At 44.2% G+C, this 18,897-nt stretch overlaps 1 protein-coding gene across 1 annotated transcript; it reads right to left on the minus strand.

Moving 5' to 3' along the window:
* Nucleotides 1-2,119: 2,119 nt before the first annotated feature.
* NSMCE4A (NSE4A component of SMC5/6 complex) lies at nucleotides 2,120-18,391 on the minus strand. Its single transcript, XM_083149181.1, has 11 exons — nucleotides 18,120-18,391; nucleotides 16,279-16,359; nucleotides 14,520-14,650; nucleotides 14,050-14,201; nucleotides 13,829-13,928; nucleotides 10,699-10,789; nucleotides 9,751-9,845; nucleotides 9,504-9,552; nucleotides 8,596-8,687; nucleotides 6,513-6,578; nucleotides 2,120-2,789 (listed from the first exon to the last, which is right to left on the minus strand). Exons 1-10 carry the CDS (start codon nucleotides 18,247-18,249, stop codon nucleotides 6,525-6,527), a joined length of 975 nt encoding a protein of 324 aa, XP_083005307.1. The 5' UTR covers nucleotides 18,250-18,391; the 3' UTR covers nucleotides 2,120-2,789; nucleotides 6,513-6,524.
* Nucleotides 18,392-18,897: the final 506 nt, after the last annotated feature.

The raw sequence follows: 18,897 nt of genomic DNA on the forward strand, positions 1-18,897 counted from the left end.
ATTTGTAGTATGCAGAGGATTTATTTATTTTTTTTCCCCATGAATCCCTCAAATACTGGGTAACTATTTTTATACTGCAGTTCACAGATGGATTAAGACATACCCCTCTCCCAGGACTTCAGTATGGCCCTTATTCAGATCTTATCGCAGTACCAATTTGTTCTCAAAATGGGTAAAACCATGTGCACTGCAGGTGGGGCAGATGTAACATGTGCAGGGGGAGTTAGATTTGAGAGTTGTGTTGAAACTAAAATCTAAATTGCAGTGTAAAAAATAATGCAGCCAGTATTTACCCTGCACAGAAACAAAGTAACTCACAAATCTAAAGGTGGCCATACATCTACAGATCAATTGTCAGATCTGGCTGGTTGGAACAAAAACCTGGTAATATCTGATTGCCAGTTTTCCAGCATTTCAAAGCAAATGGTCAACTGTCATTTACTCTCATCCATTACCAGGTTTGGTACTTGTGAGTTATCCGGGCTGCCGATTTTGTCCTTAAGTTTAGTTAACTTAAGGACACCCGACCGACGCGATGACCGCGATTTAGCCCCAAATCGGGGGCCATCGCGTCGGTCGTGGCCGTTATAAGGGGCCGCGACGCGATGCCCACGATTTCCCATAGACAGTAATGTTAAAAGACACGATGGACCCGATTTCCGACACAATTTCCCATAGACAGTAATGTTAAAATAATATGGGCATTTCACATTAGATATGTTTTAAAAAAAAAATGTTTCATGGCCCCCCACCACCGTTAACGCCACCCCACTATTGACACCAACCCGAAGCGTGGCGAGCGGCGGCAGTACGCGTCCTCCGACCTTTTCATACCCCTACTATCCACTAGGGCGTGGAGTGAGAATAGAATAGTGTGGCGAGCGCAGCGAGCCACCGAGCCCGAAGCGTGGCGAGCGCAGCGAGCCCCGCGAGGGGACGCGGATACCTTTACAGGTATCCGCGTGCCCTTGCGGGCTTCACAGGTGTCCGCGTCACCTCACTGCGCTCGCCACACTATTCTATTCTCACTCCACGCCCTAGTGGATAGTAGGGGTATGAAAAGGTCGGAGGACGCGTACCGACGCCCCTCGCGGGCTCGCTACGCTCGCCACGCTTCGGGTTGGTGTCAATAGCGGGGTGGTGTTAACGGTGGTGGGGGCCATGAAACATTTTTTTTTTAAAACATAACCAATGTGAAATGCCCATATTATTTTAACATTGCTGTCTATGGGAAATCGGGTCCATCGCGTCTTTTAACATTACTGTCTATGGGAAATCGTGTCGGAAATCGGGTCCATCGTGTCTTTTAACATTACTGTCTATGGGAAATCGTGGGCATCGCGTCGCGGCTCCTTATAACGGCCACGACCGACGCGATGCCCACGATTTCGGGCGCGATGAAAAAAATCGGCAGCCCGGATAACTCACAAGTACCCCAGGTTTTTGTTCCAACCAGCCCAATCTGACAATCAATCAATCTGTAGCTGTATGGCCAGCTTAACTCTCTCCATACATTACATCTGCCCCACCTGCAGTGCACATGGTGTGCCCATTTTGAGAACACATTTGTACTGCGATCAGATCTGAATAAGGGCCTATATCCTCACAAGTTACTTATTTTCCCAATTTAATTTAAGCACATAATTGAAGCTATAGTGAACCCATAGTCAAACTGGCCATTATATGGTGAACCTATGATCTGGAGTCCAAGCAGCCAGATCACCTGTGGACCACAAATACCTTTCACCACACCTGATCCACAAACTAACATGTCGGTAGCTTATGCTGCTTTCACACTGCAAATCCTGCTTAGACCCAGTATTTAAATGTGCATATTTAATGAGTGGACCCGCTCATTACATATGTACATATGTAATGAGCAAATCTCACTCAATAAATATTCACTGCGCTTGGTCCCGCTCATTATATATGCACCGTATGCATTATATATGTGGGACCAGCTCCGTTCTCAGTGTACCGGTTTAGAGCCGTACACACTGCGCAAAAAAAAAAATAGCCAATATACCAGTTTAGAGCTGCAGTGTGAAAGGGGTAATACAGTAGTAGCCCATGAAGGAGTGCATCAATATCCGGCTTTGTAAAGTATAGGTCAGAGCTCTTCAGGTGAACCCTGTATTTAATTTATTTGCAGTCTCTGTAGACAACAGTAACAAAGAAAGAGGAAGATTTCCAAAACAAAGATTCTAGAGAACATATACTTTACACAGATTATGCAGAATAAGCAATTTCCAATCAAATGACAAAAGCTGCACAGCATGGGGTATTAAACAGATACAGAAGAATAATTATTGGGCGGTATACATCGGGCACCATTTCCGACCGGGGAAATAATAGCGCCCGTCTATTCAATGCTGGCATTTCTGACAACATTGAAGGGGGATTTCAACAAAAGAGATTCGACTTTAAAACAAGTCAGATCTGTTTTGTCTTAACAGCCATGGATTGTCGAATTCACGTCCTTTCCACGACGGTGTTAGACAACACGCCCCACTTTTCGCCACTTGACAGGCAGAACATTGTATTCCGCCTATCAAGTTGCAGCCGGGCTGACCAAAAACAGCACGGGATTCCGACTGTCGGGACCCCACACTGAATACCCCCCATAATGTTAATCATTGGTACATCTTCCTTTAATAGGAACTTTCAATAAACATATGTACAGAATATATACACATAATAAAAAAAATTTGCATTATTTACAAAACGTACAGATGTAAGAAAAATAATCTCAGCTTGTATAACTTCGAGGTAGAACAGATATTCTTATCCTACAAAGAAAAAAAAGTAGCCAATTAATATACAAATAAGAACAAAATAAAACTAAAAACATTGGTCAAAAACAAAAGAACAACAACAAAGGCTTGTACTCGGCAAACAGTCCCATCAGGAAGCATTAACGCAGAAAAAGGGATTTTTGTAAGAATTTACCGTTCAGATCCCTTTCTTAGAGTCCAGCCTGGTGGCACAGCTAACCATGGGATGTAGAGGGTCCAGAGGAGCCAAGGCACCTATGCTGTATCTTTAAAACACAGGCTCCTCCCCTGCTGCATCCCAGAAGAGAGGTCGCAAAGAAAACACCACTCAGTATAATGCCTGAACCACATAACATGTATAGCATGAAACACTTACATCAGGCATGCTTAAACTATGGCCCTCCAGCTGTTGTGAAACTGCAAGTCCCATCATGCCTTGCCACAGTTTTGCTATTAGGGAATGCCAAAACTATGGCAAGGCATGCTGGGATGTGTAGTTTCACAACAGCTGGAGGGCCATAGTTTGGACATGCCTGACTTACATGAACTATGCCAGAAACAAGTAGAAATACTCAGAGGGAAAGGAGGGAGTGCTGGGTCACCAGGATGGACTCTGAGAAAGGGATCCAAACGGTAAGTCCTTATAAAAATCCATTTTTCTCCTTCGTCCATCCTGGCACAGCTAACCATGGGACATTCAAGAGCCGGTCCTTTGGGAGCGTACGTTCAGGTCCGCAGCATGTAAAATTGCTCGCTCAAAAGAAGCGTCCTCAGGGGCAAATGCATGGAAATGGTACAATTTTGCAAACATGTGGACAGAGGACCAGGAAGCAGCCTTGCACAGCTGCAATACTCTATGTAAATGAGTATCAAAAAGAACCCCCAGAAACTATCAGCTGGGACGGCAGTAACTGATACTTCCACATGCTCAGGATCCAGCCATGGTCCCGCAAAAATTGCGTGTTCCCGGAAAACCTGTTCCGACTGCCTTTTTTTGGAGGTCATCCAAATAGAGGTGATGACTACACCCCAAAGACGAAGGAGAACTGAAATGACCGCCACAATCCTTACACGGACTCTGGGTGCTGTGGCTAGGCCAAACGGAAGAGCATGTAACTGAAAATGTATTTATTTATGTAGTTCCTTATATAGCGCACACATATTCCGCAGCACTTTACAGAGAATATTTGAACATCTACATCAGTCCCTGCCTCAGTGGAGTATACAATCTATGGGGCAGATGTATTAAGCTTTAACAAGAGATAAATGCAAGTGTGATAAGGAGAGATAAATGTCCAGCCAATCACCTGCTAACTGCCATATTACAGGCTGTGTTTGAAAAAAGTCAGTAAGGAGCTGATTGGCTGGATCATGGGTCCTCAAACTTCGGCCCTCCAGATGTTGTGAAACTACAAATCCCAGCATGCCTTGCCACAGTTTTGCTATAAGGGAGTGTTAAAACTGTGGCAAGGCATGCTGGGATTTGTAGTTTCACAACATCTGGAGGGCCGCAGTTTGAGGACCCATGGGCTGGACGTTTATCTTTCTTCATCACCCTTGCATTTATCGCTTAATACATCTGCCCCTATGTTCCCTACCACGTATACATGCACACAGACAATCTAGGGTTACATTTTGGGAGCCAATTAGCCTACCAGTATATTGTTGGAATGTGGGAGGAGACCAGAGGAAACCCATACAAGTATGGGGAGAATATACAAACTCTGCACTGTTAGGGCCATGGTGGGAATCGAACCAATGACCTCAGTGCTGTGAGGCAGTAATGACAAAAGACCATAGTAAAGTCTGATGCCTCCTCTAAATGGGCATGTGCATCTGAAATGTTCAGAGATGCCAGATACTCTGATACTGACCGCAGAAACTCCATCCTGACATGAACCACCCACAAATGCTTGTAGAGTGATTTCAGGGTGAGAATGGGCCTGAAAGACCCATGTGGTTTAGGAACTAAAAAGAGGATTGAATAGAACACTCCAAAACAAATCACTCCATTCTGTATTAGAGACTCCACCCCTTCAAAAAGTGCCCGTCTCTTTAGTGCAGGGCTGGGCAATTGCGGCCCTCCAGATGTTGATGAACTACACATCCCAGCATGCCTTGCATCAGTTTCAGCATGGCCACATAGCAAAATGAATGCAAAGCATCCTGGGATGTGTAGTTCATCAACATCTGGAGGGTCGCAATTGCCCAGCCCTGCTTTAGAGGATCCCTTGGAAGAGTAGTGGGGAGAACACATTGTGGGGCCAGGCCCCGTAGGATTAACCTGTTATCTTCAGAGACCAAACTCCGAACACAAAGGTCCTGAGTAGAAAGAAACCAACTGGTCTGAAACTCTGACAACCTCCCCCCCCACTGATGCCAGGCTGAGGAACACACACCCTGTTATGCAGAGGATGTGCCCGGACAAGAGGTGGGTTTCTTGAAAAACAAACCTGAATCTATCCCTGGGGGACCAATCTTGACCAGACGATCTCCCTCTAGTGTGCTGACCTATGCCAGTCCTCTGTGACTGAGCCCCACTGGGACCAGACTTCCAGTCTGCACACACTGTGTACTGATCCAACTGCCACATAGCAATTTAACACCACAGGTCTTGTAGTTAAAAAAGCATGGCTGCAGCACCTCCCTTAAAAACACAGTGCAATAAATGAGGCATAATACATGATAATGTTACCCAGTGGTACTTATCTGTGTGGTCACAGGAAGGCACCGCTGAAGGAGGAAGCTCAGCTGCATGTCCTTGATGTGTAATAGCGCCATAGCTATGCAGAAGTGTGGTTAATGGCGCCCAGACTGCAGCCAGGAAGAGACCCTCTGTCTCTGTTTCGGCAAGGAGCCCGTGTAATGTAACACCTCTCCCCCCTTAGCCGCTCCCAGTGCTAATCCTCCTGTCTCCACTGTCCCTTGCTCAGGACAGTGGAGCATCCCGCTGCATTGGACTCCTGTACCCAGCTGCTGGCCTTTTAAGGCGCTCAGCTGGGAAACCCAGACAACAGCGCCTGCTGCCATAGTGGGGACTGCTGATTACCCGCTACCTCTCTCTAACAGGAACTCGGCATTGCAATCCCCAGGGCCCAGGAGGTCTCCCCTAACGACACTGCAGCGCTGAACAGAGGGAAAACAATATTCCTCTCTGCTAACAGGGTGTGGACAGGAGCTGCTTCATGCTGTAAACAGTGTGAAGGGGTGTACGTAAACCCCCACACTGTGGATGCAGCTAGCTAGGTACTAATAAAACAAAAACTCATACACACCCACTCCTGTATGCAGCAGGGGAGGTGCCTACATCTTAAATACACAGCATAAGTGCCTTGCCTCCTCCGGACCCTCTACATCCCCATGGTTAGTCCTGCCACCATGATGGACAAAAGAGAAAAGTTAACTTTACAGCAGCTACTACAGAATAAAGCAGGCTCGTCACGCCTTACAAAGTGCTGACATATTCCATAGCAAGGTCGAATCAGGAAGATATATTTGTGGGTTGGTAAGAAATAAATATAGTAAAACTAAACCTGTCAGAGTTAAAAAAGACCTAATAAATAAAAGAAATGCAGAACCCCAAGCAGCCGGAAGGTGGGTATTTGAAACTAGCATGGCCGGCACACCACATTATTACCAAAAATCACCTTCACTGAACGCTCAAATCTAAAATCAGCAAAATGTCATTATAAATACAGTAAAATATGACAAATGTCAATTCACAAACAAGATTCTTACATTTCTCATGACTCATGAGGGTGGAGGTATCATCGGTTCTGTAATCTCAAATGTTTCAACAATTTCCTAGTGGGAAAAAAAAAAAGTTTGTTACACTATAATATACATACAAAAGCAAATAAACTTTATTCAATTTCATATTCAACAAACATGCCAATGATAGAGAACACACACACGAGTGCTTTAAGTTCTGACACAAAGTAGAATTACTATAGAAATGTTCATATCTATTCATTATATAGACCTCTACCTTACTGTTCTTTTGCCAATATACATAACCTACAAGAAACCGCTCTATTGAAGAATATAACTAAAAATGATGTTTAATAATTGTTTACCACCAATAACAATTGCTTTCCACTTCCTCTGTTAATATGCAATTTAAAGTGTTGTCAAAGGCAGCACCCCAGAGTACTAATGGAAACACTAGGATAAATAAGGTCCAATGAATAATGAATAGGATAACTAGTGCTGGGGGATCAACTGAACCTCTTGTCCCAGATATCTACCCCTACATAAAGTACACCTACGGAAATAAATGCTGTAGGGGTAGATGCCTAGGCCAGTGATGGCTAACCTTGACACTCCAGCTCTTGTTGAACAACACATCCCAGCATACCCTACATCATTTTTAGCATGGGCAAATAGCAAACCTGTAGCAGAGCATGCTGGGATGTGTAGTTCAACAACAGCTGAAGTGTCAAGGTTAGCCATCACTGGTCTAGGCCAAGAGGTTTGGTTGATTCTCTACACTAGTTATATTTTCAATAATCCATATTTTAACCCTTTTCCTGCCAACATCTATGTGAGATGCGCAAAATATCCGCGTCGCTTACAATTGTTATATAAATTCAAATAAAAGTTTTGCGCTAGGAAAGGTTTATTTCCTATTTAAAAAAGGTAAACATTGCAGGTCATTATGATGAATAAAAAAAAATGTTTCACACCTACAGTATTTGGACAAATTCACTTGGTACTCAAAGGGTTAAATGCATTTTAGGAACCATTATTACATTTAGAAAACCATTAGAAGGCATCTAAAATGGCATGTAATGTAATAATTGCTGTAGGGCTTACATTATAAATGAATTTACAAGTACTTTCAGGAGCCTTCTAGCGGTTCCCTATATTCAATAAGCCACCCAGGGGTTCTACAGGTTATGCATGTGTGTAAATGGAATGCATAATTGCCATTTCCTACAGAAAAACCTGTATATGATGTACTCACTGCATAGAGTTCTCTCATTTCCACATATCTCCTGACATTCACCATTACATAGAACGTATTTTAGCAATAACCTAGAATTTCTTTATTACCAGTTATTTATATAGAGCACACATATTCCACAGTGCTTCAGAGAACATTTGGCCATTCACATCGGACCCTGCCCCAGTAGAACTTACAATCTATATTACCTACCACATGTACATGCATTTATTCTAGGGTTAATTTTGTTGGGAGCCAATTAACCTACCAGTAAAACTTTGTGGGAGGAAACCCACAAAATCAGGTGGATAATACCGTTTTTACACCTACAAGCTGTGTCACACCCGGGATTCTGTACCCAGCTCATCCCCGGGTGCAACCCCCTCTCACACCAGCATCTACACCTGGCATAATGCCAGATTGGTGATGTCACTGGAGGAGAATCATGAGTCGGCGCTGGGAGATGAGAGCATCTCCCATCGCCCGCTATTACATTGCAGTGAACGGGTCCCATTGACCTGGGTGAACAGATAACACTGCACAGCGAGCAGGTTTGACAGCACAACTTGCTACCCAGGTTGAAATGCTGGGTCTCATGACCCGGGTCACTTCAAGTGGGAATGTTTATACCCCCAACATACCCGGGTTTTTGCGTACTCCCATGCATAAACCTGGGTTATTTAGGCTGGTGTAAAAGGGGTATTACATATTGCAATGACAACTTGTTTTTATGATGCATCCATTTGACACTTCCTCCTACTACCTTGACCACGTGCAAACACCAGAAGGTTTGCTGTAATGGAAAGCAGTTACAGTCAAGGGAAGCCAGCTATTCTGGTACAGGCATATATCACAGTACAGAGCACAGCACCTTACCTCCCAGTCCTGGTGGCTGAGAGAGATGACACCCTGGTACCTGGGCTGGTTATCCTTATCAATTTGTGACTCGCTCTCTTGTATTATCGGTTCTAGCCAAATGGGTGAAAAAAGGATTTGAATATACAATATCAATCATAACAAGATGCAACACATTCATTATGCTTCTTAATTATCCTACAGTATGCAAAGCTATCAAATCATATTCTTACAAAATCAGACCGTGATGGCCTAACCATATTTATAGAAACCCACCATTCACCTCTTCCAAGATCTCACGGCATCATATTTACTAATTGTTACTTGAGCTTTGTTTTAGTTCTTCAGTCACTGTTATGCTAAGATCTGTGTACCCTGTATTGTTCTAATGTGTGATATATGTATGGCTCTGTGTACCACTTGTGGCGCCTTATAAATAAGATGTAATAACAATACTTACGAACAGGAGTTTTGTTGTTTTTTTTTGGCAAAAATCTCCCCAAAATTTCTCATTATGGGGTATTGTGTGTAGAATTTTGAGGGAATTGTTACATATTCCGATGTGGAAAAAGTGAAGTGCTGCGAATACTTTCCAGATGCACTGTAAATAGATTTGGTCCTACCTGACCTATATATTGGTAATTGCCAGGTCATATACAGCCTCTGTAGTGTTATGTACTCAGTAGTGGTTCTGTGTGAGCAATGCCAGAACATAGGCCGTGAATACAGGCAGTAGTTTGCTTACTAGCCTTTAAATTAATGATGGCGTGAGGACTTCCAATAATGCTGCATACATGGGAGGACGTCATATAATGAGGAACTTGGGACAGGTAGTTTCAGCTGCCAATACTGCATTTGCTTTATTAATATTCATACAAGGTAATCAACTCTTTCTTACCCAATTGAATGTACACTATAGGTTTCCTTACCTATCACTGGCAGTTTGTCATGATCCAGCTTTATCCTAGCAAATCCATCCTAAAAGGCAGAAAAACAATTTAAGCCAACTTACAAGATATTTAAATACTATGGGCTAAATGTAATAAGGTGAGAATCAGAAAATAAGAGATTTTGGGATAGTTTTCCCATTTTGATAAATGCTGAATATAAATGAGACATTAAAGAAACATAACCATCCATATGATCTGAATTTTTTTGCCAAGATAGGAAACTTACCCGAATGATGAAAGAAACATGAAATATGTTCTCCACTGTACGAGCAAACGATTTTGGATCTATTACGAAATCAAAGAAGGATATAGGAGTATCCGCTGCAAAAAATAAAAATTACATTAACATGCACTCTACCAAACAAACAAAAAAAAGTAAATAAAATATATATATTATATACATAATAAAAATATTCGGCCCCAAATTAGGAAATTAAGAAAAAAATGCATTGCTAGAGGCATCAAAAACAGAAATGGAGGCCCACATGTTTTTGTAGGGGGGGTAAGTGGTAATAAAAATAGAAGTCGAACATAATTCTCCAATGTTCCTATACATACATGATGTACTTAATACAATATAAGGCTGTGTCTACTTTATGTCCAATTTTAAAAATTATATACAACTGAAGTGAAATTACCCCTCAACGCACCAGAGAGAGGAAGCCCCAGCACGGTGAGAGGGAGCCAGGCAGAGCGGTGGACAACCATCTGTATGTAGCGCAAACAGGGAACTCTCTGGCAGGGATTGACAGCTCCCTCCGGCGGGGATAGCTGCCGGGACTCAGGGATACGCTGCACGCACTAATGCCTCAGTGCGGGATCACCACCTCACTGGGCATTGCTGACTGCTACTCTCAGAAGGCGCACTGGTTACAACTGACAGAAGGCGCGGGGACAGGGGAGCGTTTACTGGGACGGGGAGCGCAGAGGGACACAGGTTATGGGACCGATGCTACCGTCACAAGAAGACAGGTGCAGAGTGCACCACACCACTCTTACCAGCAGGGTGCACCTTGCCGGGCGGAGCGCTCGGAAAAAATGCTGGGAAGAACACTGAATATAAATCTTAAATGTACATTGCTTTTATTCAAAGTAATTGACAGTGTGCCTCTAACGTGATATATGACTAAGTCCATATAAGTTACTTTTCCTTTGTACATATCTTATTACTTACGGTCCTCTCTGAAGTAAGTCTGCAGGAGTCCAAGAATCCGTTCAACTTCCTTCTCTGTAGCTTCTTGGTGAGACTCTTCCATTTTTTTCAACTAATAATAAACCATAGTATGTGGTTTAGAAATGCAACAAATGTACCAACCCCATGTGAAGTCTTTACTGTATGACATACATATATTATAGCCACTTTCCCTTAAACCAGGGATGGGGAACCTTTAGCCCTCCAGCTGTGGCTGAACTACAAATCCCAGAATGCCCTTCAAAAGTTTACATGTAGCGATACTAAAATAACTTTAGACTAAATCGCAGAATTATCACCAAAAACAACATGGAGCTGCCAGTAGGTTTTGTTTCGCAGAGAGGAATAAAACCTTGAAAACAAAAAACAATAATAAATATTTTACACATTTCCTAACACAGTAACAACTATGAATAGAAAGTGTATAAAACATTACACAATGTAATCATGAAGGATTTCAACATCGCAAATAAGTTGTAATACCTATGTTGTTAAGGCCTAAGGAGATTGCCCTCATGTTGAGAATGGCTGTAACCTTTAGGTCAAACGAGACATAAATTGAGAAGCCGACTTGTTCAGGTCAATGGTATTAGTGGACATCTAACGAATTGTACCCTATATTATGTTAAGTAGGAGACGGTGAGCTACATTCCAGTACACTGATCACTGTGAAGGAGCCCATACACGGTACGTTGTGTATGGCTCCATTCTGTACTATGCGATGCGCGCTCCCGCGCATCACATAGTACGGTACAAAAAGTATGTGCTGCACATACTTTTTGTACTAGCTATACATCAGATCGGATCGCAGTGCATGCACTAGGGATGCGATCCGATGTGTGCTGTTTAAGCACACAACGGATCCGATTAACGGACTGTGTATGGGGGGCTTGACACTGATGGTTTATCTTATCTTTACCGGGATTTAAAAAAAAAAAAAATAATAATAATAAAAAATAAATAAAAAAAAAAATAAAATCGGGATTTTCTTGGCTATCCAAAACATGTGACAGTCAATCGAAGAAAAAAAAATCAGAACTTGCGATAACAGAGAAAATCCGAACCTGCACATCTCTATAAAAAACACATGCAGGATCGGCTAGCATCTCGCACATCCAACGACATTACAAAACCATACCTTATATGCGATTGCTCCTTAAAAAAAAAAAAAAAAAAAAAATGTTTGAGTTCAGCCGGCAACTTGCACAGCCAGCACACTCCTGGGGCATTACATCCTGCCCCTCACGTACAGTTGTAAACACAAAACGGTACTTATGTACTAACTGGGCTGCCGATTTTGAAATCGGGTCCATCTTATCGCATCCGACCATATCGCATGCGATGCGATGGACCCGATTTTTCCATAGGATTCAATGTTAAAATGGACTGAGTCCATTTTAACATGGAATTCAATGGGAAAAGGGGTCCTTTTCATACCCCTACTATCCAAGTGGGCATGGAGTTGGATATAAACCTGTGGCGAGCGTAGCGAGCCACCGAGCCCGAAGCGTGGCGAGCCCCGCGAGGGGACACAGAATACGTCCCCTCGCTTCGCTCGCCACGCTTCGGGCTCGGTGGCTCGCCACAGGTTTATATCCAACTCCATGCCCACTTGGATAGTAGGGGTATGAAAAGGACCCCTTTTTCCCATTGAATTCCATGTTAAAATGGACTCAGTCCATTTTAACATTGAATCCTATGGAAAAAAATCGGGTCATCGCATCGCATGCAATATGGTCGGATGCGATGCGATATCGCATCTGATTGTATGCCTTAAGTTAAGGCATACAATCAAAAAATCGGCAGCCCAGATACTACATAAGTACCCACAAAACAAATAGTAATTGTAGCTTGTTATTTTTCTCAACAAGGGTGATTTCATAAGTGTCATGCACCATGCCTAAAGCCCCGTGTGATTTCAGCCATAATCGCCGTGGATATGGTCGCTGAGTGAACATATCCCTGTGTGTTTTCACAAAAAACAAGAGGTATGAGATAGTCCGCGCCCACAGACTGCAGCACTGTAAACGCCAGGGATTACCAGTCCCAGAACACACAATCCAGAAAGTACAAAAGGGGCGAATACACTTGCGCTGCCTGAATCAAATACTCTACTGATTGCCAGATAGATAGTTCTTCACCGAATGGAATAATCAGAGGGTGGGGGCAAGGGCAAAGGGTCAAAGAGATGTTAACAATGGGGGTATCACCCCCTGCAACTGACCTCTCTGCCGTGCCCTATGGGCATATAAAAAGGTATATTTTATCCAAAAGGTATCCAGCCTCAAATTTTCAATTGGATCAGAGCTCACCTTATATCGGTGCCCTATGGGCGTAGAAAGGTTTCTTTTCCTGTCCCTTTAATTCGGAAAGGTCCAAATCATCACCAGTCTCAGGTCAATGAAAAAAGGTGCTTTTATTCCAATCACGATAGGTAATAACAATAAAAATTTGTTAAAAAAGGCACTTAATGGGATCCAACGGAACTGCGTCCGACCACCTCCACCTCACCCGGGTTCAGAGAAGAAGGTGAGTGTCCTCAAGATGGAAAAATGACACTGGAATCCCAAAGAGGTGCCTAGGCTCAGTTCCTCCATCCAACGCGTTTCGGGCCTCACCTAGGGCCCTTTTTCAAGGTATCCCTGTGTGTGCGGGGTGACTGTCACCAGAAGTGCGCTCCCACGACCAGCCCTGGGGTGGTTGCTGGTCGGAGCAAGCTCCTGCGACCAGCGGCTTCCCCCGGCATAGTGTCTTATCAGTGACCATCTCTGGTTGCGGATGAAAAATGGGACACTGCGCAATATTTTGCTCAGAGATCATATTGCTTCCACGTGTACGGAGTTTTAGATATACTACATTATATTTTTGGCGGGAAAACCCTCTTTTCTTCACAATATCCCCTGCATGGTCCTTCTGTTTAGCCGTGCCCGTTGGAGTTACTCTCACAATGAGAGTATATGTTTAACAGTGTGTGGGAAACTACTGAAAATCACCTAATGCTTTATTTTTATGTCAGAACTTGCAGAATAAGGGGGTTTCCTATCAGAAGCATTAAGCAACAGTATGTACTCTATGACAGGTACACAGTATGGTGTTTATGAAGACTACACACCTGTGCGGGCATCACTGTTTTCTCTTCCACTTTATTAGTCCTCTTTTGACGGTCAATTTTTTGATGAATCACTGGAGGTTCAGTCTTAAACGAACCCAGCCTAAAGGTTAAACAGAGAACATACAGAATATCCTATGACCAACAGAGCAATGAAGAGCCACTGACGTAACAATGCGTACAGAGGACAGGAGGATACTGGGGCTGGCCTGTGTAATACTCACATGAAGTGATAGGTGGGTGCTCTCCTAAAGTATTTATCCGCTTCAGTTCCAAGTTTGTTCCATGCGTCTGGCACAAGATAGCCCATGCTGCCTCCCTCATCTTCACTGTCGCTGGCTGCATTTTCCAACCGATTTATGCCCATAAACGATAGCTGCATAGCATGGTAGGACAAGTGCTCATTTATTATATATAACATCCTGTGTTATATAGTAGATAAGACTTTAAGATGCAGTTAAACATTTAACAATAACAATATTTGCCATTCTTCCAGTTTGGGAAGATATTTGCACGGCTGTAAATAGATTTTTAGCCATATAATCCAGTTGCACAGCGATCACATTAGAATGTGATATTTCACCCTAGCAGGGCGTGGTCTACATGAACACAGGCCGTTGCCTATTTGCAGCCGTGCAATCAGGTCTGAATTACCCCCTGTGTCTGTTGCCTCTTCAGTTAATGTAAAACATACCAGGTCTTCAGTAAAAGATGTTGGGTCAAACACGGTCATGTCTGCCTGAAGCTGGTTGGCTTTCTCCTTCCCGAGACTTGATGCCAGAACCAGTAACTGGGCATCAAGGGCAGCTTCTCTGGGTTTTGATACTATAGAATCAGAAAACAAAGCATTTTGGTATAAATATCTTACAGCTTTTATCTCAGGCTACAGTATAGAGTCTACCACATACATTGGGTCCCATTTTGCCAACAAACAAGTACAGAATAGATGTGGGCGAGATGAAACAGAGTTGCGCTGAATAAGAGAAAGAAAATATTCCAACACAAGTACTGGGAAAAATGCACTTGCCAACATAACAAAAATGCTAACATTACACAACCGCTCTAGTAACGGATGGGGCTACCACCTAGACTGTGTGCACACTACAATAATACTGCAGGCAACACAACTACGTAGTCATTTTACCAACCACAACAATAAATGTAATAAAACATGCAGTCAACAGTGTTTCCTTAATGGCTTGTGGATGTAAGCAGCGGCGGCTCTTACCATTTAGATGGAGGAGCGCTGCCGCAATGCGCCCCCTGCCCCCCGCCACGATCCCCACGCAGCCCCAGCCGCCGGTCCTCTGCATGGGGCCAGCGCATGCGCAGTAACTTCATACATGCTGCGCATGCGCTGGCCAAGCCTCCGGGGGCTGCCTTTGCAACAGCCCCGGAGGCTTAATCTGGATCCGGGGTATGGCGCATGCGCAGTATCATCTGTGGTGCTGCGCAGAACCCAATTTGGGGGCTGCCGCGCATTTGCGCAGAGAAAGGCATCCCGGAGGGAGGGAACACCTCCCAATGGGACTGCCTTGAGGGTCTGGCAGGTCGGACTTCCAATAGGAAGTCACTGCCAGTCACATTGAAGCCAGAGCAGTCTCACAGACTGCATCTGGCTTCACTATAGGCAGAGACAGTGGCGGATTTTACCTGGGGCGGCTGCAGCCCTGCAGCCCATAGATAAAAACCGCCACTGGATGTAAGAGAACATATGATAGAAATCCCATATCATATGGTCCTGTAAAAGGTGAACTTTCCAAATAGGGTGAAAATCTAGAATTGTAGTGCTGGGCACACATGGTAAGATAAAATGCCTCTCACACAGATAAGATATTTTATCTGGCAGCGTGACTCCAGCATGCACCGTGATATACGTCACAAAGTATGGGCCATTATAACTGCTTACCTCCCCTGGGGAGGAAACATTACACCCATCCTTCCATCCCTGTGAAGGAACAAGGGAAATGCCAGTTGGTCAGCTGCACCAAGGGCGTACACTGCCTCGTGAGACAGACTTGCAACTTATACTGCATCGGACAGACATTCTGGATGATTTGGCAAATCTAACTGATCAATATTTACGGATGGGCTGTGCAAATAAAAATACAATTATCTGGGCAATCCAACAATATTGTGCAGATCCCCCTGATAATAGTACAGAGTATTACCTGCATTAACTATGGTGACTTGGAAATAAACACCTTACTTGTTACCCTATTAAATATTCATGGGAAATAGAAAGATTTGAATGACAGAAAGGATGAGGATTTTACTATCAGCAAAGACAGGGACTTGTGTTACCTCAAGAAGATAATTAGAGTTATAGATGACAAAATAACTGAAGCAACAGCTGGAATACCGGGATTCATATCAATAGCAGAGATAACTAAGCACTGGGAGACAGCCTAGACTCGGTCCTAAGTAAATATACTCTGGGTTTAGTTACTTGCCGTCTGCAAAGAGCTTGTTGGCCTCCTGAAGAGCCTCAGTAAGCTTGTTACTCCGGGAGCTCAGCATGTCCTCTCTGTTTTCTGATCAGGAAGAAACATATCGTTACACACCATCAAGTAATGGAAATACACAGTTCTGCATGATGATATACAGTCATACAAGTGCTCGCCACGCTTCGGATTCGCGTTGATCCTGGGGGTGGCGTTGATTATGGGGGCCATTTAACATTGTAAGGACCCATCAGAGCTTGTACAATCTAAAATAGTATACAATCGCATCGTATGCCATATTTTATTGTACAATATCGCATCGCGTCGCATAACATCATATACCTTATTTAGTGTAATGGTATACGATGCGATGGGCGCCTTGCTAGGAAACAAGTACTTAGCAGACAGAGATGGTGACAAAGGGACAAGTGTGGTAAAGCCCTACATCTCGCACCTCTCCAAACCATTCTTAATGCTGCTGCTAGGCTCATCTTCCTCTCCCGACGCTCTACCTCCGCCTCCCCCCTCTGTCTATCTCTTCACTGGCTCCCCATTCCTTTCCGAGTTCTCTTTAAACTCCTCACCACCACCACCTACAAGGCTCTCTCCTCCTCCACAGCTCCCTACCTCTCTTCACTGATCTCTATCCACACTCCCTCCCGTCCTCTTCGCTCCATCGCTGACCGCCGACTGACCTCTCACCTAATCACCTCCTCCCACTCCTGTGTCCAAGACTTCTCTCGCGCTGCCCCCCTGCACTGGAACAACCTCCCGCCACCCATCAGGCTTTCTGATTCCCTTACCTCCTTCAAGCGCTCCCTCAAAACCCACTTTTTTCGACTAGCCTATCTTTCCTCCTAACCTCTTTTGATCCTCCTATCCTGCCTCCGTTCCTACTTATCCTGTTGTTTATCGTTCGTCCACCCACCTATTTTTAGTATGTTAACTCTTATGAGTAGGGTCCTCCTGCCTCACGTACTCACCCTACCTCTTTACCTCACCTGTCCTCCTGTCCTGTTCTTCCCTTCCTCTACTTCATCTTCAGTCTCCTCGACAATTTTGACACCTACTTCTGAACTGATGCTGATTTTAGTTCTACCAGCTATACCCCTATTTATACTGTATTTTTCAACACACCCTGTACGTTACCTTGTCATTTGTTTGCTATGTACGGCGCTGAGGACACTTTGCGGCGCCTTATAAATAAACGTACTACTACATCTCACATGCAAGGATAGCTGTAGGTAACCTGCCTTGCATTTTCATAATGCAGACAATAAATAACAGTATGAGGGCGGTCAGTCAAATTTGGATGGACTATAGCAGCATTGCACCAGACCCCACTCCAGCTCAGGGTGAGATGGCCAGTAGATAGGAACATCTGTTTGTGGAGTGAGCCCATTTACACCAGACCAAAAGCCAGGTTGAATCCTGCTCACGACACGGGTTAAATGCCAGGCTGCTCTACCCAACGTATTTCAACTGGCTGCTTTTCCAATGCACAAAATACCAGGTTGCTGCACATTCATATGCAATACCCTGGGATATTAAGGGCAAAGTAAAAGCAGTATTAGCGGGGTCTGACCCAGGACTAACCCTGGTACAGACCACGGTGGAAAACCCAGCAATTTCAACCAGGGTTTACCCTTCCACATAGAATAATAATTTGGATTGAGCTGGCAAATTTACGACGACCCCTTTCCTCTGTTTGAAAGTGTTTTGGGACTGTGGGAGACAGGATGGATTCAGTTGTATAATACTAGTATTCCAAAAATTAAGCATTAGGGTGGGGAGGGCATTCTGAAAAAGCAAACACACACGGGTAGTGAACCACCACAACTAGCACTCACGCTGCATGCTCTGCATGAGCTCTCTGTACTGGTGTCTAATATGCCGGCGGCTCCCATCGTCTCGGTCTTCCGCTACATCATCAATAGAGTTGTCTGGATGATCGTCCGTCACGGAGCCTCTGCTAGACATGACGCAAAGAACTTCAACGGTGTACACTACACTCTCAAACTGACGCAGTTTACCAACACTTTACCGCCTCCACCGTTATTCGACTGACGCAGGTAGGAAACTGTCTACGGAAGCCCGGGAGCTCAGTCATATGCCCGGAAGCTGGCGGCCGGCTGTGCGTTCCAAGACTCGTTCTAATACAGTTTTGTAAAACTTTATTTGAAAATTAACATTTTGTTAACAGAACTGACAGCTGTTAGTGGCAGGGGCAGGTCAGCCTGTGTCTGTGGTGTGGGAAGTGCATAACTCCCAACATGACCCCCTCCAGGAGGGACACAATGCCCTGTTTCTGGACTTCCCTGAGTGTTAATGTCTGATTGCCATCACCTGTTTTAAACAAGTTAATGGATAAGAAAGGCGTTTCAAATGATGGTAATCGTAAATTAAGAGGAAAGTCCAGAAACAGTGCAATGTGTCGCTCCTGTGCCCTTATTCTGATTCGCGCGGTACGGCCCGCGTGCGGCCGTACCGCCGATGTTTTCCGTCTGCACATGCGCAGAGGTCAATCTGCGCATGTGCAGGCGAATTCGCCGCACATAACGTTACTACGCCGCAAAGGGGGCGTATAGGGGAGTGAGGGGCTTCATGCCCTCATTTCCCTATGTATAC

The sequence above is a fragment of the Crinia signifera genome, chromosome 6 (genome assembly GCF_055691185.1).
Source record: "Crinia signifera chromosome 6, ASM5569118v1, whole genome shotgun sequence".
NCBI lineage: Eukaryota > Metazoa > Chordata > Amphibia > Anura > Myobatrachidae > Crinia > Crinia signifera.

Coding starts and splice junctions, on each gene's coding strand:
- NSMCE4A (XM_083149181.1), bottom strand. CDS start 18,249: ATGTCTAGCAGAGGCTCCGTGACGGACGATCATCCAGACAACTCTATT. Junction 16,360..18,119: donor GCTCATGCAGAGCATGCAGC/GTGAGTGCTAGT, acceptor CTTCCTGATCAG/AAAACAGAGAGGACATGCTG. Junction 9,846..10,698: donor GACTTACTTCAGAGAGGACC/GTAAGTAATAAG, acceptor TATTTTTTGCAG/CGGATACTCCTATATCCTTC.